The sequence below is a fragment of the Lates calcarifer genome, linkage group LG11 (genome assembly GCF_001640805.2).
Source record: "Lates calcarifer isolate ASB-BC8 linkage group LG11, TLL_Latcal_v3, whole genome shotgun sequence".
Classification (NCBI taxonomy): domain Eukaryota; kingdom Metazoa; phylum Chordata; class Actinopteri; family Centropomidae; genus Lates; species Lates calcarifer.
In genome coordinates, this window is record NC_066843.1 from 8,889,568 (window position 1) to 8,913,477 (window position 23,910).

At 42.3% G+C, this 23,910-nt stretch overlaps 1 protein-coding gene across 1 annotated transcript in view; it reads right to left on the bottom strand.

Moving 5' to 3' along the window:
• Positions 1–3,572: 3,572 nt before the first annotated feature.
• Positions 3,573–23,910, bottom strand: part of LOC108902737 (protein sidekick-2-like) — an 81,666-nt gene continuing 61,328 nt past the window's right edge. The window contains 29 exon segments of the mRNA XM_018704728.2: positions 3,573–4,743; positions 6,554–6,683; positions 9,209–9,353; positions 10,990–11,130; positions 11,216–11,380; positions 11,479–11,604; positions 11,701–11,862; positions 12,507–12,644; positions 14,207–14,393; positions 14,531–14,646; positions 14,760–14,861; positions 15,331–15,387; positions 15,571–15,706; positions 15,848–15,918; positions 16,222–16,325; positions 16,461–16,662; positions 16,775–16,969; positions 17,384–17,482; positions 17,822–18,011; positions 18,166–18,281; positions 18,367–18,604; positions 19,950–20,100; positions 20,502–20,611; positions 20,759–20,880; positions 21,054–21,245; positions 21,374–21,472; positions 21,575–21,623; positions 21,625–21,771; positions 22,040–22,155. Of these exon segments, the coding sequence (XP_018560244.1) occupies positions 4,333–4,743; positions 6,554–6,683; positions 9,209–9,353; positions 10,990–11,130; positions 11,216–11,380; positions 11,479–11,604; positions 11,701–11,862; positions 12,507–12,644; positions 14,207–14,393; positions 14,531–14,646; positions 14,760–14,861; positions 15,331–15,387; positions 15,571–15,706; positions 15,848–15,918; positions 16,222–16,325; positions 16,461–16,662; positions 16,775–16,969; positions 17,384–17,482; positions 17,822–18,011; positions 18,166–18,281; positions 18,367–18,604; positions 19,950–20,100; positions 20,502–20,611; positions 20,759–20,880; positions 21,054–21,245; positions 21,374–21,472; positions 21,575–21,623; positions 21,625–21,771; positions 22,040–22,155 (4,217 nt within the window). The 3' untranslated portion in view covers positions 3,573–4,332.

The following is a 23,910-nucleotide window of genomic DNA, read 5'->3' on the forward strand; positions in this document are numbered from 1 at the left end:
CCAGCTGATGGGAGAACAGGGCTCTTTATGATGAGAATTTGACTGCAGTGGCCTTTTGTCCCAGCTCAAGCTACATTTATGTTACCTTTTTGTCACACCCCATACCTCAAAAGTATCAATTGTACCGCTGTCTTCTAAAATGGCTGACAACCTCATAACCTTTTTCCATAAAATGACTCTCTATCTCTCTCTTCAAACCTGGTTATTGGAATATGTCTGAGGGAAGAAATCGGAGAATGCATTTTCAAACACTGTAAGATTACTGTAAGTCCTGCGTTTACATTGCAGCCGGTCAGTGCTGAAATCACCTGATCCTGCTGTGCTGAGTGAACACAACCACTTCATGCAGTCAGAGCTCATTATGTTTTTTGTTTTGTTTTTTTTAAACACATGCGCAATTATGTACAAGTACACTTCCAAGTGACCAGTCAAGAGGAAAAATTTTGAAGTCAGGGGGATGTAAACTAATAAAATCACAACTGCCGTTAATGAAGTGTGAAGGATTTCCCTTAAAGTCGTGTAAAATCCAACTTGCCTCATTATTTCCTCACTGATTAGAGGGCTGCTCAGTTATAGGTGCCCGCTGCCGGAGCAATACCACAACAGTCTCCTATTGTTTGAGCTTTGAACATCAGAAGAGGATGTTTGTGCAGTGGTGTCTCAGCCTTGCTTTGTTTGTTTCTACATATTTGATCTTCTTGAATCTTTCTTTGTAAATTTCCCACAAGTGGGATGAATAAAGTCTATCTTATATTTCTAAAAGTCCAATCTCACATGTGGCATTTTGGACATTCATGAAAATCCCAAGTTGTCTGGCCTTTTTCCTGATGTCACCATCTGCTTACAGTAATGGTTACAGAGGATCAGATGTTGAAGTTTTTCCCAGATGATGGGACATGGGACTTCTTTAACCTTCCACAGAACTTTCACTTTGGAGTTTTGGCAATGACTTACAGTGGTAGCAGTCCAATGTTGCTGGAGGAGTTGTGTGATATAACAATTTCTGCTTTTCTATCCTCAGTGCAAAGGGATCCTGGAATGAATTGGAGGCCTGCTCAAATGTGACTGGTATGTTGTCAGTCTAATGTTTTTGTTATTTGACAGCAGAGGTGCAAATACAGTCAGCATCAACACCAAGCCTATAAATAATAGAAGAGACAGAAGACTGCGCCTTTAACCTTTTAGCCATGTCGCCTCCACACGTTTGTCACTTTGTGCTTGACAATTTATATGTCAGTGACCATTTGAAGACAAATACAAAGGCAAAGGTCTAGACAGTCCTGATTGGTTCAACCAGTATTTGCCAATTTCAGCATGCTGTCTTGCAAAGGACAGTGGAAAAACCTGTTAAAAAAGATCACAAAGATGCCTGAACTAACTGCACACGGTATACTGATTGGTATTTGACGCTTAAGTGTCTGTAAATGACATATGATAAGCCAGAGGCTTTTTACATTTTGACAGAAAGACTTTGTTCACCAAAACTTTTAAAAAGCTGTAACTTCCAATTTCCATCTGCATCATACATCATGATTTTGTCCTAATTTTGGAGTCACCAGTCAAGATGAGTTAGTGTTGCAAATGTTCTCAGATGCACCCCAACAAGCACACTCTGAATTAGGACACATTCTGTATAAGTCGGTCCCATGGGGAGATACTGAATGGAAATTTTAAAATGTGAAAGATTTCTTGATGTGAAGCTCCATCTATCTATCTGTGTGTGTGTATGTGTCTGTGTTACTCTGTGTGCCTCCCTACAGTGATTTGGCAGAAGGTGAACAACTAGTCATGGCAGAGAATGAAGAATTACCATACATTTTGAGTTACAAAATAGAATTATTTAAAATGTTACTGAGCGATATGTTATACTCAGTTTTTAAACACTGAACTTTAGTTTTTGTTGTAGAAACATGTCGGGCTGTAAAGTATAGATGAACTGCAGATGGGATATGATTGATTTCCACTCTGCAATTCCAGACTTTATGTTGGGGGAAAACATTTAAGTTAGATTTTCCACATCACAGTAACATAATTCAATGAGAAATAAATCCATTTACATAATGATAAAATGATTCACATATGATGATCCATCCGGACTTAATAACTTTGCCACTGTGATTCCTACTGCTTTTTTCCCTTCCTTTGTTCTGCTAGTTTTCCATGAGGCCAGATAAAGATGTTCAAACACCACCTATCTGTATCCTTGACTTGACTTTTTCTTTTCCCTTAAAACCTTCCATCCTGCTCCCCCCTTTGCTTTGCTTAAGATCAATGTTTTCCAGCCTGAAATAAGGAGATTACCCAGGCACACACTCTCACCCACCCTCCCCCAGCTTTTCAGCATGCTTGCACCGGATCAGGTTCTTCTTCAAATTCTGCCCTGTAACTCATGCTCTTGTGCATCCCAATTATGTCTCTGTTGTGGTTGAGGGAATCAGGTCTTCTTCTTCTTCTTTTTTTTTTTTTTACACCATGGGATCAAGTGTCACCTATAATCACTCTGTTTTTCAGACAATGCAAATCGGTCTAATTAGGGCTGTCTGTGAAAACTATTTGTCTGCAAGGTCAAAAATTTAAAAGCTTTACCAAACCTCCCTTATGTCAGAATCATAAATAACTACCTTACTTGCCCCTATATATTTCTTTGTATGGTATTCTGTTATATTCTATAATATTCAGATGAGGCATGAAGAAAAAGCCATTACAAAATAGAATAATTTATTTTAGAGAGCTACCATGAATAGGTCCATGTTTCCTTCATGATGTATACAGTTAAGTTCACACTGGAAATCTGACAGATTATATTTCTGGACCTCAAAGACCAACTGTCTAAGTTTATACACTATGGTTCCAACTCCAGCACAGCAAAGTCCCATTCAACTTTAGTAAAGAACCAGCATATTCAAAGGTGCTGTAGAAAACATCTCATCATAACACATGTATATATGTGTACTGTGAGCATAAAACACATTGTCAGTCATCATATCAATGCCATGTTACACTGTAACATGTTGAACACAAATAATATCACACAGCACGATCCTTGGTGATGCATTTCACAAACAATACCTGTGACTTGTTGCTGTCAATCCTTAAATAAAGCTTTTTTAAATAAACATAGATACACAGTTAAGCTGACCTCTTCTTAAGCCTCATGAACAAACTGAGATTGTCCAACACATACAAGCTTTCTTTGATTTTTTCTGTTTGTAAGTGACCAATTGTCACATTGACTTTCCAGTAATGTTATCACAGAAACACAGTGTTGTGAAAATCGGCATGGTGGTTGAGATCTCTACAGATCTACTTTGCTAATTCATCACACCTTTTACTAATGTTCCTCTTGTATTACCCGATCAAAGTGAGTTATTTGTGTACTTCTTTGACAGCGGTTATGTTTGATGTGGTTGTGATGGGATAATATCGTTTGAAGAAGAAGATTTGTGCTTTTGGTCCTCTTGTCATCACTCTGTGATCAACATAAAAGCAAACCGATGCACAATAAGAAAGTTGTCTAAGTTTGTATATCTACTGACATGAGTACCAGCACACAATCAACACATTCCCCGGACTACTATAAAGGTGCCACAATGCTTTAATGTGATTCATAACATTGTCACTAGTGATGTTCTGAAAATGTCGAGCTTGAAGCTGATTGATATAAATATCTGGTAAACAATATAAGACAAGTACATATAGTAAACACATAATGCAGTTCCAACAATGATTAGGCAGAGTGAGAAACTCAAAGGCAGCCACTGGCCACAGTGACCATTTGTGCCTCTCTCCATGTCTGAGTCAATTTCTCACTATTAGTTTGTCCTTTCTTCAAATGTCACATTTTTTCTGTCAGAGCTGATTTTTCCATTGTCCAGTCTCAGCAAGCCAAGTGGTCCGTACTCTATATGGTTCTAAGGTGGTTGTTTTTCCATAAAGCTCTCATAATAAACAATAATACAGTATTTTAAAACAAGGGTTTCTTTTTTAAGAACCTCGGGTTCTGTTTATCCCTTGTTTATGTGGTTGAACCTTCAAATAAATTTACTTAAGCAACGCATAAAAAACTTTCAAATGATTGTCTTTTCATGAAATACATATCACATGGACTAACCAACCATACACGCTATACACAATCATACACACACACTCTTCACAGAGGAGAAAGCGCTAATCAAGATGACTGCAATGCGTAATACTGAGCAACAACTCTGTCAGTAAGACAGAGGAAAACAAAAGATCAAAAGGAAGAGAGCAAAATACAAATAAACCAACAACAACAAAATCAAAGACTCGTCCTCAGGGTCCTGTTGTTATTGGAAGGAGAGCTGTGTGTCAAACAAAAGAGGAGAAGCCCGCGGTAGGTGCCTGAGCGGCACAGCCCAGACTGCTGGGGGGCCGGTAGAGGGTGCTGTGCTGGCTGGGGGGTTCGGAGGACAGCAGGGAAGGGGTGGGAGTCCGGCTTCCCTTGGGCCTGAACAGAGTGCCCTGGCCCTGGCACTGCGGCTGTGGGGACGGGGCACTCTGGGGGAGGAGAGGGGGCAGAGGGGGTATGGGTGGGGGGTGCTGCCGTGACTCCTGTTCCACCAGGGGTTCGGGCTGAGAGTAGCCGTACGCCGGCGGACGAGAGACGCCCTTCTGCTGCCGTCGCCAGGAGTTGTAGTAGGTGGGGTCGCTGATGTAGTGGTTGACGAAGGAGTGGGTCTTCTGCCGGCTCTGATCCATCTCATATTCGCTGTCGCTGCCCTGTGAGTCAATGTGAAAAAAGAGTTAGAAAACACTTTTACAGTTACAAAGTAGAGTATAGTGAAAAACAAAAGCACATGAGGTGCGATCAAAAAGTTCTGAGACTGTTCCTTGTTGCGAATGAATGGAGTGCGGCACGGTATTATGCATGCAGCAGGTGCAAGCAATGACCAAACAGCAGTTTTCACGGTGGAAGAGCCCACATTCTCCAAGACTGAAGAAGGAGTATCAGGTCAGGAGAGTGACCAAGAACATACTTAACATTTTCTTTGACATTTGCAGGGTTGTGCACCCTGAATTCGTCCCCCAGGGTCAGACTGGCAAAACCAAGCTCTACTGCACCACTCTGGGGCATCTAAGAGAGGACATTCGGCACTTAGGACCTGAGTTTTTTGGCTGCACCAACACAATTTGATCACACCTCGTACAATTGGGTTGCTGACTAAAAAGAATAATGACAGCTACATTAACATGCTCACAAATCAAAGCTAATTCTATTGTAGCATCGTTACTGGTGAACTGAATGCACAATACTGACTCATAACACAGCAGGGAATATCTACTCAGAGACAACTGGCAATCTATTAATCCATGTACAATTCTATGGGGCAGATAATCACTTCTCTTGAGCATCTTTCATGCACAGGAGCTCACCCATAGCTTTGTGGAGCACAGATGTGATAAGTGTACACAAGATCGTCCTAGAATTGGACAGAGATAATGTTTACAGGATTATTTTGCTTTTGTTGTAATATTAAGCCATCAGCCTTAAAAGTAACAAATGTTTGTGTGGGTAGAATCCTGTTCCTGTTCCAGCACGTTGTGCCGGCTGAGAAATGCAAACAGTTAAAAAAAAAAAGAGAGAGCAAATTACTCTCACAGAAAACATTACACACTTGGCACATTTGTGTGCCTGACAAGTGCCTGCCCATCTACTGCTCTTTTGAGACACTACAGCTTAACAGATGTTGAAGCACCATTTATTTGCACAAGTGGCAGGTAAACAGTGGGAGGCTATGCAGAGGAAAAAGAATAACAGCGGTTTGTGTCTCCCGGGAGAGCAGTATTTGTTCAGACTGGGTTGAACAATGTTTTGACTGTGCAGGTACCAGATAAATTGGCCAGGGATACCCAGAGTGTGGGAAGACAGATGTTTAGAATCTGCTACAATCAGCTTCTTCTGCCTTTTGTATCTATCATCCCTCATCACCTCTAACCTCCCTGTCTCCTCACCAGACCTCCCTGATTCACGCGCACGCGCGCGCGCGCACACACACACACACACACACACACACACACACACACACACACACACACTGAGCTGCTTAGATCATCACATAAGACCCGACCCAGCAGGCCAGATTAACACGACATTTCCTGTTTGAGGAGAATTAATTAGTTGTGAAGATATTCCAAGACAAATGAGACATGAGAAGTGGAGCCATACTCTCTTCCCATGGGAGAACATGTCAGCCATGACTGGCCTATGCTAACAGATGATACTTTCTTTGAGGTGATCTACTTGAGGCAGATTGTCTTATAGCTATGTAGTCTGCATCTAGCAAAGCCATGATTATGACAAAAAAGAATGGCGGTTATCAAGGTGATAGATGATGATGGCGACAAAAGTAAAAGACAGTGGAATATGAGAAGTATTTTTGAGTTTAGGGAGGTTATGACTTTGCCTCTGAAAGGACTTTGTCACTTTGGGAAATTCAAACAGTCGAATTTTACTTTTTAATTCTAGCTCATTGTCTATTCCAGACATGGAGAGGACGTGGGCTGCAAGCCAGGGTCATTCATTGCTTACCTGAGAGTCAGATATCTCAGAGGGTTTCTCAGTCAGGCTGCTGCTCTCTGCTGGGATCAGGTCATTATACTTAGTGCTGACATCCTCGTCTGAGTAGTGCAGGCTTCCAGGACTGGGTCTCGGTGGAGACCTGGACAGATGGAGAAAAGGAGACAGAGTGTCTATCAGAGACTGAAACCAAAAGACACAACGTGTGTGTGTGTGTGTGTGTGTGTGTGAGAGAGAGAGAGAGAGAGAGAGAAAGGTTACACAAGAAAACTGTTTCATTTGATCATCATCATATTTCTCTTTGGGAAACTCTGGAGCTCTCTCTTCTTTGAGAACACATTTGGGTAAACATTAAAAGCCCTGTCATTCTTGTGACTGACACCTCTCAGATGGCTAATGAAAGCCTGCAAAACAGCTCTAAAAATGAAGAAGCTCCCCATCCCACGGGGGGTTCAGTGCGATGAACATGCAGAGACTGAGCGCAGACTCATTGATTATGAAAGTGAAAATGATAGCTCACTTCAGAAAAGCACGAGAATGGGCTATTTGCATACTCCTGGAAGCTGCTAATACACAACGCAGGGGAAGAAATTATATTTGGTTTTATTCTTTCCCTATTTCCTTCTGATCTTTGCCAAATGTCTGCTGGGAGCATTGGCAGGGGGTCAGTTCTGCATGAGTTCAACTCACTTCAACCGTCATGAGATGCACAAACAGGATTCTGCATAAAAGCATATGAAAATCTTCATGAAAGGATTCTTTGTGGTGATTAGAGCTAAAAGACTGTACAGATTGAGTCAGTCGTAGATTTAGACCTCCTGCACAAAAGCTGTGCAACTAAGCATGGCCCTGAGCTCAGCAAAGTATTATAAAGTTCTTTTATGAGTGTAGGTCAAGTAAATAGACCCCTGGCTTCTTTTGGCTCTAGTCATTAAGTCTGTAAAGTGAAGCAGAGAGAAACATCTGTGCAGACAATTATTTTTCTTCTTCTGCAGTAATGACTGCTGCTGTGTTCAAGGTCTGCTGAGATTGAATTGGACAGTCAGAGGGCCAAAACTGGACCAATACCTTCACATCGCTGAGCTACATCAGTGGACACAGTATGGAACTGAGGCTAACACAGCATTAAGAGAAGGGTTTGCTGTGGGTTCAGATAAAAGACAAAAAATTATATGAACTAGGAATGGCATATAAGTAAACGTTTAAATGACTTGAAATGGAAAACCTTGTATGTGGGGGCAGAATAGACAAGCATAAAACCCTGTGATGTCAAGTGTAATACTAAGGCATAAAGGAGACAACCTTGACGACCTCTCAAGTAAAAATTAATGTGTGCAGAGATATATGCAGGAGCTAAATCACTGGGAATGCCAAGAACAGGAAGCTTAGAAGTCACAACATGACAACGGCCATGAAAGGATTGACACAACAAAGGGACATCTCCTCTGGGTTAAAGGGGATGACGTGAGGGGGCGGAATGTGAGAGGGAAAAAAAACAGCATCTACTTAGAATTCAGACAAGGTTGAGTCAGACATTAAAAGGATGGGGCCACGTGAGCGCAGGGGAGGGGCGATAGATCCTGCTACCTATCTCACTCAACACAAAATGCTGCCAGTGAACTCTGAATTATTTAGGAGTGTTGTATTTCTTCTTTTGCCTTATCTGTCTAATTCATCCTTCTTTCCCTCACCCTTTCAAATATCCCATAGGGAGCCCTCCCACTCTTTCTCCTTAGTCCACAGATCATTAGCAAAGAGTAGGGAACCAGATTGGAGCCCTTCAAAGAGAGGGAGGATCTCTAGGCTCTTTGATCCCCTTCCCGGCCTCCTTGGTCAAGGAGAAAACAGCACAGATTCCCCTGCCCTTAATGCAGCCCTTTAAACACATTCAACCATAATGTGGACACTAATGTGCAAAAACCAACATCTTTTTTTCCACTTTTTTTTCTGTAACAAGAAGCAGACTCTGGACCCCCATCCCCCAATGCAAACCATGTGACCATCTGCCGAGTGCGTGACCCGTGCATCTATGCAGAACATTCCCTTTGCAGAGTTTGTGAAAGTCCTCTTATCTAATGTTTACATAAACATTACCAAAGAGCCAGCCTGCCAAAGTCCTGCTGATGGGTAGAAGGACGTGTTCTCGTTCTGACAGGGTTGTACTTTATGTCGAGATAGCCCTCACAGCACTGCACTTGAGTGAAACTCTGGGCTCAAGGCCAAAGGAAAATGGCCGGCTCTGACCCATAAGCACCCTTTGTCTGAAGCGGTGATAGACAGACAAAGACCCCATGCAGAAGCTCATGAATACTAATTAGCCAGTATTGTGATGTCCCCTTCTATAAATTGTTCCTTAGCACAAACAGCGAATATCAACAAGGAGAGCGGAAGGAGGCTGGAAATCAGCAGCTGGGCTCCTCGAGGCTCGGCTTGTTCTCTCAAGAATGACAAGCTATTGTGAGGGAAGGAGAGGAAACACAACACTACATTATTAATTCCTGTCAGTATCATTAGTAACACACTCAACTGGAGGAGGAAACTCAGACAAAACTGAGTTAACAATATTTTTATGAAGCCTGCAGGAAATGAGTGTGATAGTCAGGTGAACACCATGGATGACTGTGAGCGTATGACTGATGACGACATGTTTAGGGTGATTTGACTGACCGTGTGTAGATGCCGTTCTTGCGGCAGAATGAGTTCTTCACAGAAAGGCGTCTGTTGTTAAGCTCCAGGGCCGGGAAGCGTCCCTCATCCAGGCGCACCATCTCCCCGTGGGTCAGGGGCAGCGCCGTGCAGTTGGAGTGGTTGCCTGGACAGGGGTATGAGGACGACACTGTTCGGTCGTGGAATGAAATAAGTGATTTGTGATCTTCAGTCAAATCTAGAATCAGTTTCAGTCTTAAGTATGAACTACACACAACACAATACAACTCCAAGCTTTTTTAACATAAACACCATAATTTTTCTAAGCACAAAATTTGTATTTGGGCATTTTATCAATTGCATCATCCTAAATTTACAGCAGCTCAAAATGTTAAATTCATCTGTAGAACATCATCATCAGTCTGTCAGGCCCACTGTCCAGTCCTGGCCTCTAGTAAAACAAACAGCCGCCAGTGTGAAAGTCCAACTTCATGGCTGGGAAAACTGGGGAGGGGTTGAGAGGGGCGAAGAAGCCCTCTTTGTATCCCCACACAAACACAGTCCTTGTCTATACTGGTCTAGACGAGCCCTGTTTACTGACCCCGGTAACCCTGGCACCCTGCTAAATGCTGACTAAGCTAAAAAGTCACTAGTCGCCTCAGGAAGGCTTGACCTGATCCTTCACTCTTTCTCCCAAATCTCCCACCTTCCCCTTCTTACCACTATATCTGTCCCTACTAGTCGCTACTAAGAGCTCTTGGGTGGCCAAACTTCTAGGAACTAGAATTACTTATTGCAGTTAATTACCCTGTGAATTCTTCAATTATAGACAAATATGTGTTTTGTGCAGTCACAGTGACCTTGACCTTTGACCCTTTATTTCTGACCACCAAAATCCAATGAGTTCATCTAACTTCAAGTGAATATTTGTGCCAAACTTAAATAAATTCTCTCTAAGTGTCCCTGAGATATCGCGTTCACGAGGCCAAAATTGCATTTTGTGAGGGTGCAGTGATCTTGACCTTTGACCTTTGACCACCAAAATTGAATCAAATCATCCTTGAGTCCAACTGAATGTTTGGATCAAATTTGAAGAAATTACTTCAAGGTGTAGGTGAGATTTTGTGTTCATGAGACGGACAGGCAACCCGAAAGTACAAAGCCTCCAGCCACTGCTGTCCTCAGTGCGGAGGCATAAAAATTGCCCTAGATGCCTTTACTGTGATTAGAACCAACCAACCACAATGTGAAGTATTAACAATAAGTCCACTAATGTTGATTAACTTCCCTTACCTAATGTGTTTGGGTTTGAAGACAGAACCCCTGATAAAGAGTTTCTAGCAGCAGTAGTGTCACCTGGGATAATTCACAATCATGAAAATTGGCTTCTTGATACAGTGGTGCGAGAGCTGTAGTTATATAATTACTCTCAGTCTGACTAATGACCTGAGCATTAAACCACTGCCAAGCCATTTATCCCAGTATTGATCCTCACTGCAGTTAAACATGAACAATAATGTTTATTCATCTGCCTATTTCAGCTCTTTCACCGGTAACCTTTACTCTCATCCTTCCCCTGTCAGCCAAACAATGAAAGGGAATACAGGTAATTTGTTTAATTGTGTGAGCCTGTCACGCTTCCATTTTATAAAATAGACTCTGGATGTGCAATCATTAAAATGCAATTCTCAGCAGAGCTGTCCATGAGGGAGACAAATACTGGTCGATAGCTTAAGTTGCAGAAACAAATAGAGAAACTGAAACGCTAGTGCTGAGTTGAGCAGTCAGTCGTTGTTTCCTACCTGAATCTGCTTTTTTGGTGTATTTTTTACTCTGGCCTCGGATGATGAGGATGAAAACAAGGAGGAGGATGAAAATGAGGCCCACCAGTGCAATCACAACCAGGAACCACCACTCCTCATAGAATGGAGAGACTTTCTGCGCTGTGAACGGAACAAATAACAGAAATTAATACCTCAGTAAAACATGTATTATACAATTAACTCATCATTTTAAAGCATAATTAACCTGATATGGAAGGGGAGGGGGCGCTGGGGGACCCATAGCCATAGTCGTTGACCGCAATTACTCGAAAGTCATAGGTGACCCCTTCTCTTAGCATGTCCAGGTTAAGTGTGTAGGATGTCACTTCCTTAGGAATGTCTTTGATAAGGATATCCCACAATCCTTCATCTAAAGACAAGGTGAGAAAAGACGTCAATATATCAGCTACCAGAGCTGTAGTCATCATAGAGGAAAGAACTCATCAACTGTTTTTGAGTGTGGCTCACCAGAGGGTCTGGCCTCAATGACGTATCGTGTGATGGGTGCACGACCTTGATCGCCACTCGTCCAGTGCAGCGTAAGGGCAGTGCCGTAACGAGAAATAAAGGGTTCTCCAGGAGGGCCTGGGGCTCCTTTTGAAGACAAAAACTGACTGTTAGAAAAACCAATCCTGTCAGGGAGGCACTCTAAAAGATTATATTATTGACACGGACATTAGAAATAAGTACCTTCTCCTGGCCCAGTGGTGATGTTAGCCTCTACCTCGGGGCCGTAAGTGAGCGTTTTAGCGCGGATGCGGAAGTTATAGGTGACGCCATCAGCCAGATCTTTGATCTTCATCCACAAGGGAGTGCTGCCCTTCACATCTACTGTCACTATCTTACTGACACCTGGAGTGCGAGGAGAGGAGTCTGTACAGGAAACACTAAGACTCTAGATGCTGCTTTCTACAAGCGACAAATAGCCAAGCTTTGTTTGTACAAACAGACACATAGAGGCACGTAGACGACTTCACAATAACAAGTCAGAAAACCAAAACACACATATCTGCATATTCAACAGAACAGGTGTATTATTCCAGCAGCCTCCTAGATATCCAGACACAGGGATCCTTTTTATAATAGACTGACATATTCCCTGTCTTTGCTACTCTGTTCAGCTTTGCTCTGGGTTCATTAGTGGACAGCCGAGGGACCACAGCAGCCTCAGCTCAGCATTCCACCTCTGCTCCCAATTACTTGACAATCTGGTCCAGGCAACTACACTTAGCCAGCTATTAGCCATGTTTCTCTGAGTGAGAGAGGAAGCTGTGCAAAGTCTCACCAGAGCATTCCAACATATTTTATCAGCCATACCATATATGCTACTGCGGGGCCTACACTCATCTGTAACAGATTAGAGCATGAGCTTAAGCAGCGTGAGTTAAAAAAGAGCATAGTAACAAGGCTAGAGGTTGTAAATCAGTGTCTGAGAAAGCCAGTTGAGGAATGTCAAGACACGGCAGAGTTATTAGGCTCCAGGCAGAGTTTCTCACCATCGACTGGAGTACAGGGTTCGTAAACCAGGCGGTAGCCCTCAATGATGCCATTGGCCTGCTTGGGCTCTCCCCAGGACACGTTGACTGAGGTGGTGGTCAACTCACTGAAGTGGATGAAGCTGGGAGCACTGGGCGCTTTTGGTGGAGAGAAGGGTAGACAGGTGAAGAGTAGTGAGACAAAACACTACATGCACTGCATACTCAGCTTCAAATCTGCAATGCAGCGACCTGGATATGCCACCCTGGAGTACATCTTCATGAAAAATAATTTGTAAAATCTCAGAGAGACTGTAAGAAAACATAAAATAATAATAACTAAATAAACCCATTGTTCATTTATAATTTGAAGTTCTGCAAAATTATTTATAATGTCTTCTTATTCTTGTTCCTTTTTCTGTAGACGTTTATAGTTTTTCATGAGTCGCAATAGTAATTTAACACATTTTCAGTTTGAAAAGTTGCTTCTGTTGCAGATACTTCTCACTTTTGGGTAAATTAGACTGCCAACAAAAATAGCAATGGAACAATATGTCAGAGTGAAATCCAAAGGCAGTGCTCGTAGTCTAAAGCAGGGAGGGCAATTTGACATATTCATAAAAAAAAAAAAAAATCATATTCTGCTGGAGGATACGAAACAGGAACACTGTGAGATTAACAGTGAAAGGGATTTCATTGTTCATTGTTCATTATCAGAGCGTGAACAATAAAATGTTCTGTGCAAACAGCTACCATGGCATACATCTCAGATCACTGTTAAAAAAAAAAAAACACACAACAACAAACAAGACCAAAATCTTGTATGACTGTTTAAGCAAATGAGTCACCAAAAAGCAAACTCAAAAGTAGACACAAGAGTGTGCATAATCACTCCATGACCTTGAACAAGAGCTGTGAGAATTCTGCCTGCTGACCCAACCCAGATCCAGCTAAGTGTCAGGATTTAGCCACAATTCTGCATAAAATTCACAAAAGCTTGTGCTGGCTCACTTCCCAGGACCCCGTGGTGCATAGAGCCAAAATTCCTGCCTGTGTTTTTAAGTTCTCAGCACTTTGTACCCCTCGCCAATGTCACAGCCTTCAAGGGGGCGGAAAAGACAAGAGAAATTTATACTGTAAACCATTTTTTGTGCTGAAACCGCAGAGGAGGGACTCTCGCTAGCTGGTAAACACAGACATCTTTGTGCAGCTGCAGCCAAACAACTAATCTACATGTGTCCCCCGCACTCCGTATTCATTGCTCCTCCGCTGTCATTGGGCTTCCACCCCCAAGGCTTGTCCGGGAGGAGGTGCCAAGAGGGCTCTGATCTCTTATGCTACATCTCGCAGGACAAAACTCTTGAGTGAAAATGTTCTATTTCTTGAGAAGGAGCGGGTCTTAACATTGTTTGTCTTGAAGCAGTAGTACTTCACTTGCAGTTTGCACTTTAGTGTGACACATCTTTTATTATTGAATGAAGGACTTACTTTGAGACACTACTCCACACAAGCACTTGAGCACCATAAACAATGTGGCTAAATAATGAGAAGCAGTATCATTGTGTGGATGACAGAAAGCTGGTGTGAAGAAATGCAGAGCCTAAGACTGTGGAGTGTTATGTGGTTTTAGCACAAGGTATGAGCTGGAAGACAAATGCCACTGGACTTCTTGACGAACAACTGTAATCTCTCTATCCACATCTGGATTCAGTGCGACTCACCTGCTTGCTGAGTGCGCCCTCTGGTGGGCAGGGAGCGGGGTCCATCCCCTGCAGCATTGAAGGCTGCCACGCTGATCATGTAGGTGGTGTAGCCTGTCAGGTTTTTAAGCTTCACCCCGAGCTCTGGCAGGAACAGAGTACGCAGGCGCTCCGTCTCATTCTGGAGCTGAAACTCCCAGAAATAGATCTATAAACAGAATAATAGAGTTGAGGATGCAGAATTCATAGTTCTTTTCCCTTTTCAATGAAAATATAAAAATAAGAAAGGCATGATGTAAGTTGAGTTGATATGTGGAAACACAGAAAAAGACAAATTATTGATACCTTGTAACCCTGTATATCCCCATTCTGAGCATCAAGAGGAGGGGGGTCCCACATGACGTCCAGCTGTGTGGCTGTTGAGGACTGGATCAGCACATTTTGGGGAGGGGCTGTTGGGACTAGAATGGAGGGAGGAGGGCAGAGTTTATATGTTCTATATGACTGGCTTGGAAATAAAGACTGAAGGTAAGCAGGCTAAAACACATGCTGCACAGTCAGAGAAGATACATACCCGCCTCTCCAACAAACACTTCCTGTGGTGCGCTGCTTGGACCCTCCCCCACAGCATTGTACACGCTGAGACGGATCTCGTAGCGTTTGTGTTTACTCAAATCTGCAAGGAGAGAACCCATAACAGCGTTGTAATAGAACAGTTAAGATAAAAGAGCAAAAAGAAGTTATTCCAGGGAGACACACAGTCGTAGTGATGCCTGTGGCAAGACAACATCACAAATTGAACCAAAAAAAAAAAATAATAATAATGGAGGGGTGGAATTGTAAGGCAAGCTGATGAAAAGATGGGGTTGTTGTGGGGACATGGGGAAGATTTGTCAGTGATTACAAAGAAAGAAAACACACTGAAATAACGACAGGGCAGCTTGGAGAGATTAAAGTCGTATCACATCATAAGAATAAGCAGCAGGCCCTCAGTGGATACAGCTGAGTGGGAGGATGGTGCAACGCGCACTTGCTGTGAATTATTATACAAATGGCATATTTTGTGGAAGTAAAATGTAGCAGATGACACGCAGACAAATGGAGAGTGATGGAGGAGAGACATCAAGGGATGTGTTAAGACTTACTATCCAGTTCGTATTGGGTGAGCGAGGATTCACTCAAGTTCCTGACACTGTAAGGAGCTGGAGTTTAGGTAGAGGATGGGCGAAAGTGGGACATAGGATCAGGAAAGACAGGCAATATTAGCAGACATGCAAAACACACTGCTGGCTTTGATGACAGCATCAAAAATAGGTACATTTATGACTCAGGGTAGCTTAAAACCCAAGGTAGTTGATGGGTAAGCAGTGAAAGGGACAACTCACCGGTGAGATCAGCCCAGTTGGCGGATGGACTGTTGACTGTGCGGACAGAGAAGCTGCGTAGTCTGTCATAGTGTAACTCTCTGTACCTGACCCTGAACCCCAGCAAGACTCCATTTATGTGATCCTCAGAAGGAGGCTACAAAGAGAAGAGGTCTCCTTATGGCTCAAAACTCAACAAACGTACCACACAATCAATAGTTCTGGCCAGTATATTCCACCTTCCACCATTCCATTCTTCCATTCACCAAACACAGCGCTGAGTAATTCAGAAGCGTACCTGCCAACGGACCAGCACGGACGTGGTGGTGTGAGGTGTAACAGACAGAATAGTTGGGGCTTTGTCTGGGGCTGGAGAGGATAAGGAATGAGAAAAGAAAAAGATTTTTGGTTTTGACAAAGCAACACAGCTGTGGAGATTGATATATAATTCAAACATTCTGGTAGGGAACAGCTTGAGAGTAAACACACGCGCTGTTGATGTTAAATATTCACTGTGAAAATCCAAAGTCAAAACACAGATGTAAAGGCATGTTCATACAACTACAAAGGTGTTCTTGTACAAATCCAGAGAGAATCAACTAATAATGATGCTGCCCTGCTTGGTGCAAAGCTTGGTTCACATCTAACTATACAGCAGTCACAGGGTCTTACCATCCTGTAGTGTAGTGATGGCCTCACTCTCCTGACTGTACTCGCTGTCTCCAATGTCATTGGTTGCTTTAATGCGGAACTGGTAAGAAGTGAATGGCTTTAACCTTTAAAGAGAGAAGAAAAAGTTAAATGTCTACGTTGTTGGCAGCATGTGCTGCTGTGCTTGTATTTCTGTTTTTTGACTGCACAACCGATAATAAAAAAAAATACTGATGTTTAAAATGGACATTTATTTTTACCTGTCCACTATGTAGGAGTGGGTCTCGTGGCTGACCGATGCAGAGTGGACAGTCCAGTTACTGTCTGGCAGCTCTCTGTACTGGACTGTATAGTAACGAACCGGGGACAGGCCGTCGCTGCCCGGTTCCCATGACAACAGCACTCTGCGAGCCTGGACTTCCTCTTGAGGCACTACAGGACGGCTCGTGGGTTGGGGTCGAGCTGAAGGACACACACACACCACACACACACCACACACACACACTCAGTTACTCTCAAACTTAATATTTAGAGGAGGATAATTTAAATAATACATTTTGGCTGCAGTATTTACCTCTCTTTTCTGTTGTGACCACCAAAGCCTCAGCAGCCTCCCCCCAACCTTTCCGTGTTTGAGCAGTGAGGCGGAATACATAAACCATTTCTGGTTTCAGTCCACTTGCTGTGTACTGTCGTGCGCTGGGGCTCAGCACGTCTACGGTGGCAGCGTTGCTATTTGAAGAGTTCCTTCTGTACGTGATCTGATAGGCTAAGAAAGACAAACTCATAATATAAAGTCATGCATAAAAAGCAGAGGCAAAGAGAGAAATCCAGTTGGAAAATTATTCTCTCGGACCAAGACACAAAGCAACATATTTTGTTTAAATAAAACCTTGGGACTTCTTTATTAAATTCAACTATCTCACATTTCGCTGTAGCTGCGCTGTAACTTTTCTTCTCCTGTTTAATGTGTCTTATTATATTTCAGCGTATTTTTTATTTAATTATCTTTTTATGTCGCCTTGAATTTCTTTTATATCTCGTCCTAATGCCTTTTATGCCGTAGCTACAGGACTGTGAACTGCCTGGTTGTTGAAAGGTGCTATACAAATAAACTTGCCTTGCCTTTATCTCACAAGAATATCTAAGGTCATAAATGAAAGTCTCTATATTGGAAACTCACCCAGGATAATGCCATTGGGCTGTGCAGGAGGTTGCCAGATGAGCCTGACCGAGGAGGTTCTGACTTCTGGGAAGAGGATGCCAACTGGAGGACCTGGCACTATGACACATGAAATGACAGAGTATTTGTTAGTGACATAAATCCAGTGATAAAAACTGCATCAAGACCTGTAGAGCTTAGACCAGCATTCAATTATTATCAAAACGAGATGTAAGAAAAAAAGCTCTATAATATACTTCTTTATACAAGGTGTAATAAGGCAGAACATTTCAATCATTTGCTGAAAAAAAATACTCAAAATAAGAAAATTCTAGATACAAATTGATTCACAACAAGTGAAATTACCTCAGCACAGTGACATGTTTTTAATTTGTTTAGAAGAAAATACAATTTCATCGATAACAACAAGATTAAATTGGTTGATAAAAATCTGTTTACCATCATCCAGGGTCCTTTCTAGAATGGACGGTGAGCTGCTCCTCCCATCGCCGATTCGTGTAAACGCGAGGACCTGGATCTCGTAAAGGACATACTTGCCCAGACCGCTCAGCTGGATGCTGTGGCTGGTGTTGCCCTCCACTGTCCAGAAGCTGGGAGCCTTGTCTGAGTCCTTCTCCTTATACACTACCTGAGAGACACAGGGGGATGTTAGACAGTTAAGTGACTTGGAAGGTGATGAGGAATTATTAAGATGGAGATGATTATATGGTCTTGATTTTACTCCATAGTCATACGGTCATGCCCTGTTAAATATGTATGGTTTTTCTAGACATTACTGTGACCTTATAGCCCAAGATGAGTCCATTGCGGTCGGTCTCTGGGACTTCACCCCACCGCACCAGGATGCTGCTGGAGGTGGTGGCGAAGGCCGACACATTGGTGGGACCACTGGAGGGCACTACATTAGGAGGCAAAGTTTAGAACACTTGAAGTATACCTATGGGATTTTACATTGATATTTGTATCTGTATTTCCATCCTCACCAGACTCCCTGGTCCTGCCGTGGACTGGCTGGCTCCATGGTCCAGAGCCGATACCATTGATGGCCTGAACTCTGACCTCATACTCCGTCCACTCCTCCAGGTCCTCGATGGTGAACTCCCTCTCTAGCCGGTCCATGATGACATGAGAGAGCACTCCCCCTTTAGTCCCAGCTTTAGAGTACTGGATCCGGTAGCCGACGAGATCTGGATTCCCATTGTACTCCCACTCTGGAAGAGGCTGAGAGAATTTTTTCTTTTTTTCAGTTCATAAAATAAAAGTTCATAAAATAATAACAGCATCCTAATATCTAAATATTTTATTTCATCATGAAATAGAGTTCTTGAAATGTAATTAAAAACTTGATTGCTATGTGAGACATAAGTACCTTATAGAGTGATTTTTAGTACATCAATATTAAAATGAACTGTTATGCAAAGGTGTGTTTTGTGGGCGTTAGCAATCACTCGAAAAGTCACTCAGTCAGTAAGAATAATGACTTAAACCTACAGTACCTGTTTTCTATATCTAACACTGACACATACATAAAAATGAGCTTGATAAGTGAGCATAGTCATGTAAATATGTGCTGGGCTTATTTAAGTTTAAAATAAAGTTTTAGCGTTCTTGAAATCAATGTGGCCTTGATTCATACTTTCATGGCGATGAAGCGGACCACAAAATTTTACACCCAGCTTTTGAAATGGGCCGCAGTCATTCAGCTGTGTCATTAATTTGTAGAGCTGTATCACACAGCTGACACCCCTCTGCTGTTAAATCCAGGTAACATGTACGTTTTTTTTTTTTTTTTTTTTTGGTAATCCTGCAGGAGCTGCAGGGGTATCTCGCTTCTGTCTCTCACTGTCTGGCACTGCTCAGGCGTTGGCACAGTGATGACAATGGACAGATGTAGCAAAAGAACACATTGGCCAAATGCTGATGCAGAAAGCAGCGATAATCAAGGACAGAGTGTCGACACTTTTCCAAAATATCATCAGTGCCATCACCTGTGTTCATCATATAACGGCCCTAAGAGTACAAGAACAGATTTACACAAGAGGGAAAAGGAAACCTTTCATGCACCAAAGGAAAAAAAAACCAAAAAACTCTCTGGTACACAGTGGGGACATTACAAAGTGTGCTAAATTAAATTGAGGTATTGTGACAAAAGTGTTGCCTGTGAGTCAGTTGATTTAAAAGTAATCTTGTAGAGAGAAAGTCATCATTTAATGTCAAACTTTTTAATAAATGAAAAATTTGATTTTTCTCATTTCTATGGGCAAAATGAAATTGCCTCAATCAGATTTTCACAAGGCTTATCTTATGAATGTTGCATCCAATTAATATCCCAAGGGCATTCTGCCAGTTTAGTCTTGTCCCAACATGACTTTCCACCATACCAATGAGAAGGAGAAAAAAAGAAAAAAGCAATTTGAAATCTCTATATGCATGTGAAGACATACCAAAAGTCTGAATAGGAACAGCCAAATCATGCATATTCAAATCTAATAATAGACTAATAAAACTCAACTAACTTCATAAACACTGAGACAGACCCAAAGTGCAGTGAGCCGCGACAGCTTACCACCCAGCGAAGCCACAGGCTGGTCTCGCTGGCTGTACGCAGGGTGACGTTGGCGGGGGAGATGTCGGGAGGGGCCTGCAGGGTCTGGATCTTCCTGGAGGGCTGACTGGGAGGACTGGTGCCCACAATGTTTACTTGACGCATTCGGAACCTGGGGGCAAAGAAAACCAGCTGATGGCGGATAAATCATCTCAAAGGTGGGTGTTTAATCACAATGCGAGGGTGATATGGGAGAGGATTAGATTACTTTAGATTAGATCAGATGAAACTTTAATGATGCCCAAAAGGAAACTAGGTCATTGCAGTAACAGAGGATAGGATCTATTTATGAGTAGAGGACTGAGGAAAACAATGGAAACAACATACTCAGGATAACAGTAAAATGATAACGGTTTAGATAGATTTATAAGCTTGAAGATACTCCTTTTTGCAGGGTCTACACTTTGCGCTTTACACAAGAGAGGTTTTATTACATATCATATGTGCAAGTTGGGGTGTGTATGTGTGTGTGTGTGTGTGTGTGTGTGTGTGTTTGTCTGTGCCTGTGTTCACCTGTAGAAAGTATAAGGGTTTAGGTCCAGCACCTCCAGTGATCTAGCATCGGGTTCATTAGCCAACTGATGAACCATCAGCCATTCTTCATTCTCTCCTATTATGCCAATCTGAAATGCACAGAGAGAAATGGGGCGATATCAGCAGTGAAACAAATGAAACAAATTAGCCAGTAAAACCTGTGCGCCAAGGTTAAAACATCAAACAACAAAAACAGATTGTTCTAATTACGATAAAATAGATCAGAAGTGTCTAACCTGAGCTTCAACCAGCCAACGGGAAATGGATGTCTTGCCGTCATAACCAGGTTTGAACTGCAGACTGACAGAGCGAGGGCCGATGTTGGAGATGGCTAAATTGGTGGGAGGACCGGGCAATTCTGTAGAAGAGGATGTCAAAATGACACTCAAATCATTACAGCTCTTAGAAATACCATAATAAGAATCTGTTGAGTCACCGCAGGTGGAATGACTATTTTAAAATCTAGTTGTAGCTTATTTTCAAGCGCTTGGCTTAAAATTTAATTGTTCATCTGCTCATATGACCACTGACCTGGTGGTACACCAGAGGAGATGGTGGAAGCAGAGAGCTGCCCCTGGCCCTTGGAGGTCATGGCTGCTACCTGGATAGTGTAAGTGGTGAGGGCAGTGAGCCCTGTCACTTTGTATTCCTGAGTCAGGTTGGGTAAATAATGGGTCACCCGAGTATTGGTCCTGTTGAACTCCTCCCAGGAGATACGATAGCCTGAGAAGTGGTGAATTGCACGTAGTGCAGTGTTACACAGTTTTCACAGTAAACACAGCTTGGTGACACATAAATTGTGCAAAGCAGAGAAGACATGTTAACGTTGCATTGTTATCTTTAATGGTTACCTGTGAGAATGCCGTTTTTCTCTTGTGGCTCCTTCCAGCTGACTTTTAGTGAAGTGTCCAAGATGTCAGTGAAACTAAGGTGTCCCACAGCACCAGGGGCTATAAAAAATAATAAAAACAGACAGTTAAACAAACAGTAGAACAGCCTGACATGTAATTATCTGCAAATACTATATGATATCCTGAATGGGGACAACTTACTGTCCTCATGGGTGCGTAGCCGCTGAGGTGGACTGCGGGGCCCATCTCCCTGGGGTAGTGAAGCACAACACTGATGTGTAGTACTCAGTAAACCTTTTAAGGCCAGAGATGTAGCCGACATGAACGCTATCCTGAAAGTTGGGACGCACTGTAACCATGGTGACCTCATTTGGACGACTGGGTTCCCATGCCAACAGCTGGAAATGATGTGACAGGGCAAAGGATTTAAGTACATACATTATAGGCTCACAAGTGCAGATTTTTTTCAGGATTTAATGAAGTAGAAATTTCATATTAAAAGGGCTCACATAAAACTGAACATTTGTTAAGTTTATGATTCCCATAGAAAATTCTGCTTTCTTTCACAATGTTACGGTGGCTGCTTGTAATGGGATTTCAATGACAGAGTGCTTTTCTACCTCTGGCCACTAGAGTGCACCAGTTGACAGAAGGGGTGTTGCTTACCTTATATCCCTGGTTGATTCCATTGATAAACTGAGGGCTCGGGGCACTCCAGGTAAAACGCACCGTGGTGGAGTTGACAGCCTCGGCTTGTACATTTCCTGGTGGCACAGTGGGCACTGATCCAGAGAAAGGAGAAAAACGAGAGAGAAACAGTGGGGAGGGGAGAGAAATGGAAGACAGAAAGGGGGTGGGAGGTGAAGAGAGAATAGTGATGAGATAGGAGAGGGAAAGAAAAACACTTGCAAACACTTTCAGACCAGCCTCGTTTATAATGTGAGCATCAGACTGAGGTGCTTTTATTTTTTATTTTTGGCTCATTTGGGGAGGTAAGAACATGCCAGTCAAAACCGGGTGTGAGAGCAGTTGCCTCAGGCGGCTTTCAGGTGAACCCTGCAGCAGTTTGTTTGAAGTGAGCATGCCATTCTGATGTAACACCGGAAAACAGCCGGGGAGTCGCACATTAATGAAGCTGATTGGCCGGTATTGGTCCTCGTAGCCCCGCGCTCTACTCACTTCTGTTTGAATGCATTCAAAATGCACATCATGATCTGCTCTTGTGCCTTTAATGGAGTGAGTGACGGAAACATCCAATTAATGAGAGCTGAGCTAAACAACACGAATGCCTTGTTCACTGTCGTTATTCACTGACAGTGACTTGGATGATGAAATTATTATTTATTTTTTGCAAGGAGAAGTGAGATGGAAATAAAATGATGAGGTCTGCCATACCTTCAAGGTTTCAAAGTTTTCCTAATTAAACACAACAATTTTGTGTTTATGAATGCCGTACATTTGTTTATCTCAAGAGGCAGCAGTCTCTGATTTGGACCCATTCATTAACTAATTGATCCTGCATCATAAAAAAAGTATGCTGAAGTTTCCAAGATTTTAACAAATAATGTACGCCAGACAGAATCAATCACTTCTGAGGCATTTGAAGTATTTTGCAACCAAGCAACCAAATGAAGGTGACAGAAATAGAAGCCATCTTTTTACACATACCTCCTCAGAACTCATGATATAAATGAACCAGAAGTAATAATAAGTAACAATAGACGGAGGAATGCAAAGATGACATAGTGAGGAAAAAATCTGATAAATTAGATAAAGAGAAATGACTTTAAAAAGAGATAGAAAATAATGTGAGCAATGCTGGAACTCACATTTGCAACACAATTATGCTACTGGACAAAGGAGTGAGAGAGGAATGTACTTGAATTTGTATGTGTTTGAGTGAGTGGTGTGGGATACAGATCCACTGGATTAGACTAAAAGCCTGGGTCAGTAAGAGATAAGAAAGGTTTTACGCAACCTCACATTTTCTCTAGATTTTTTGATCTTTTTTTGTGAAGTATTTTAGACTTGCTCAAGGCAAAAAGCTATATAAATAAATTAACTTAAACTTGAAACCAGTGTAACAGGCTAATATACAACACCTGTAAAACCTAATACAATCAAAATCTCTGCTGATTCACCCTTGCTCATAACTGCATCTGAGCAGGGAGTGGAACAGAACGGGAGATGGGAAACACTCCCAATTTTCTTATGAGTGCTCTTGAGAATATTTAGCGAGTCTGGTGTGGAGGATCTCTGTTCATGGAGTGGATTTAACATGACAGGGATTCCAAGATATGTGAGTGTGTTAAGCCTTTCAAAGCTTTATATACAAGTTAAAGGAATTTCAAATCAAACTGGAAGCCAGCGCAGCATATCTAAACCAGGGGCGATATCCTCTTTCCTGTGTTTGTTAAAGTCGAACAGCAGCATTTTAAACTGTAATCTATGAACTGACTTTTTAGGAAAGCCAGTATAGAGAGCATTTTTTAATCTTCTTCTGGTAAAAAAAAGAGGAAAGAAAACATGGATTAACA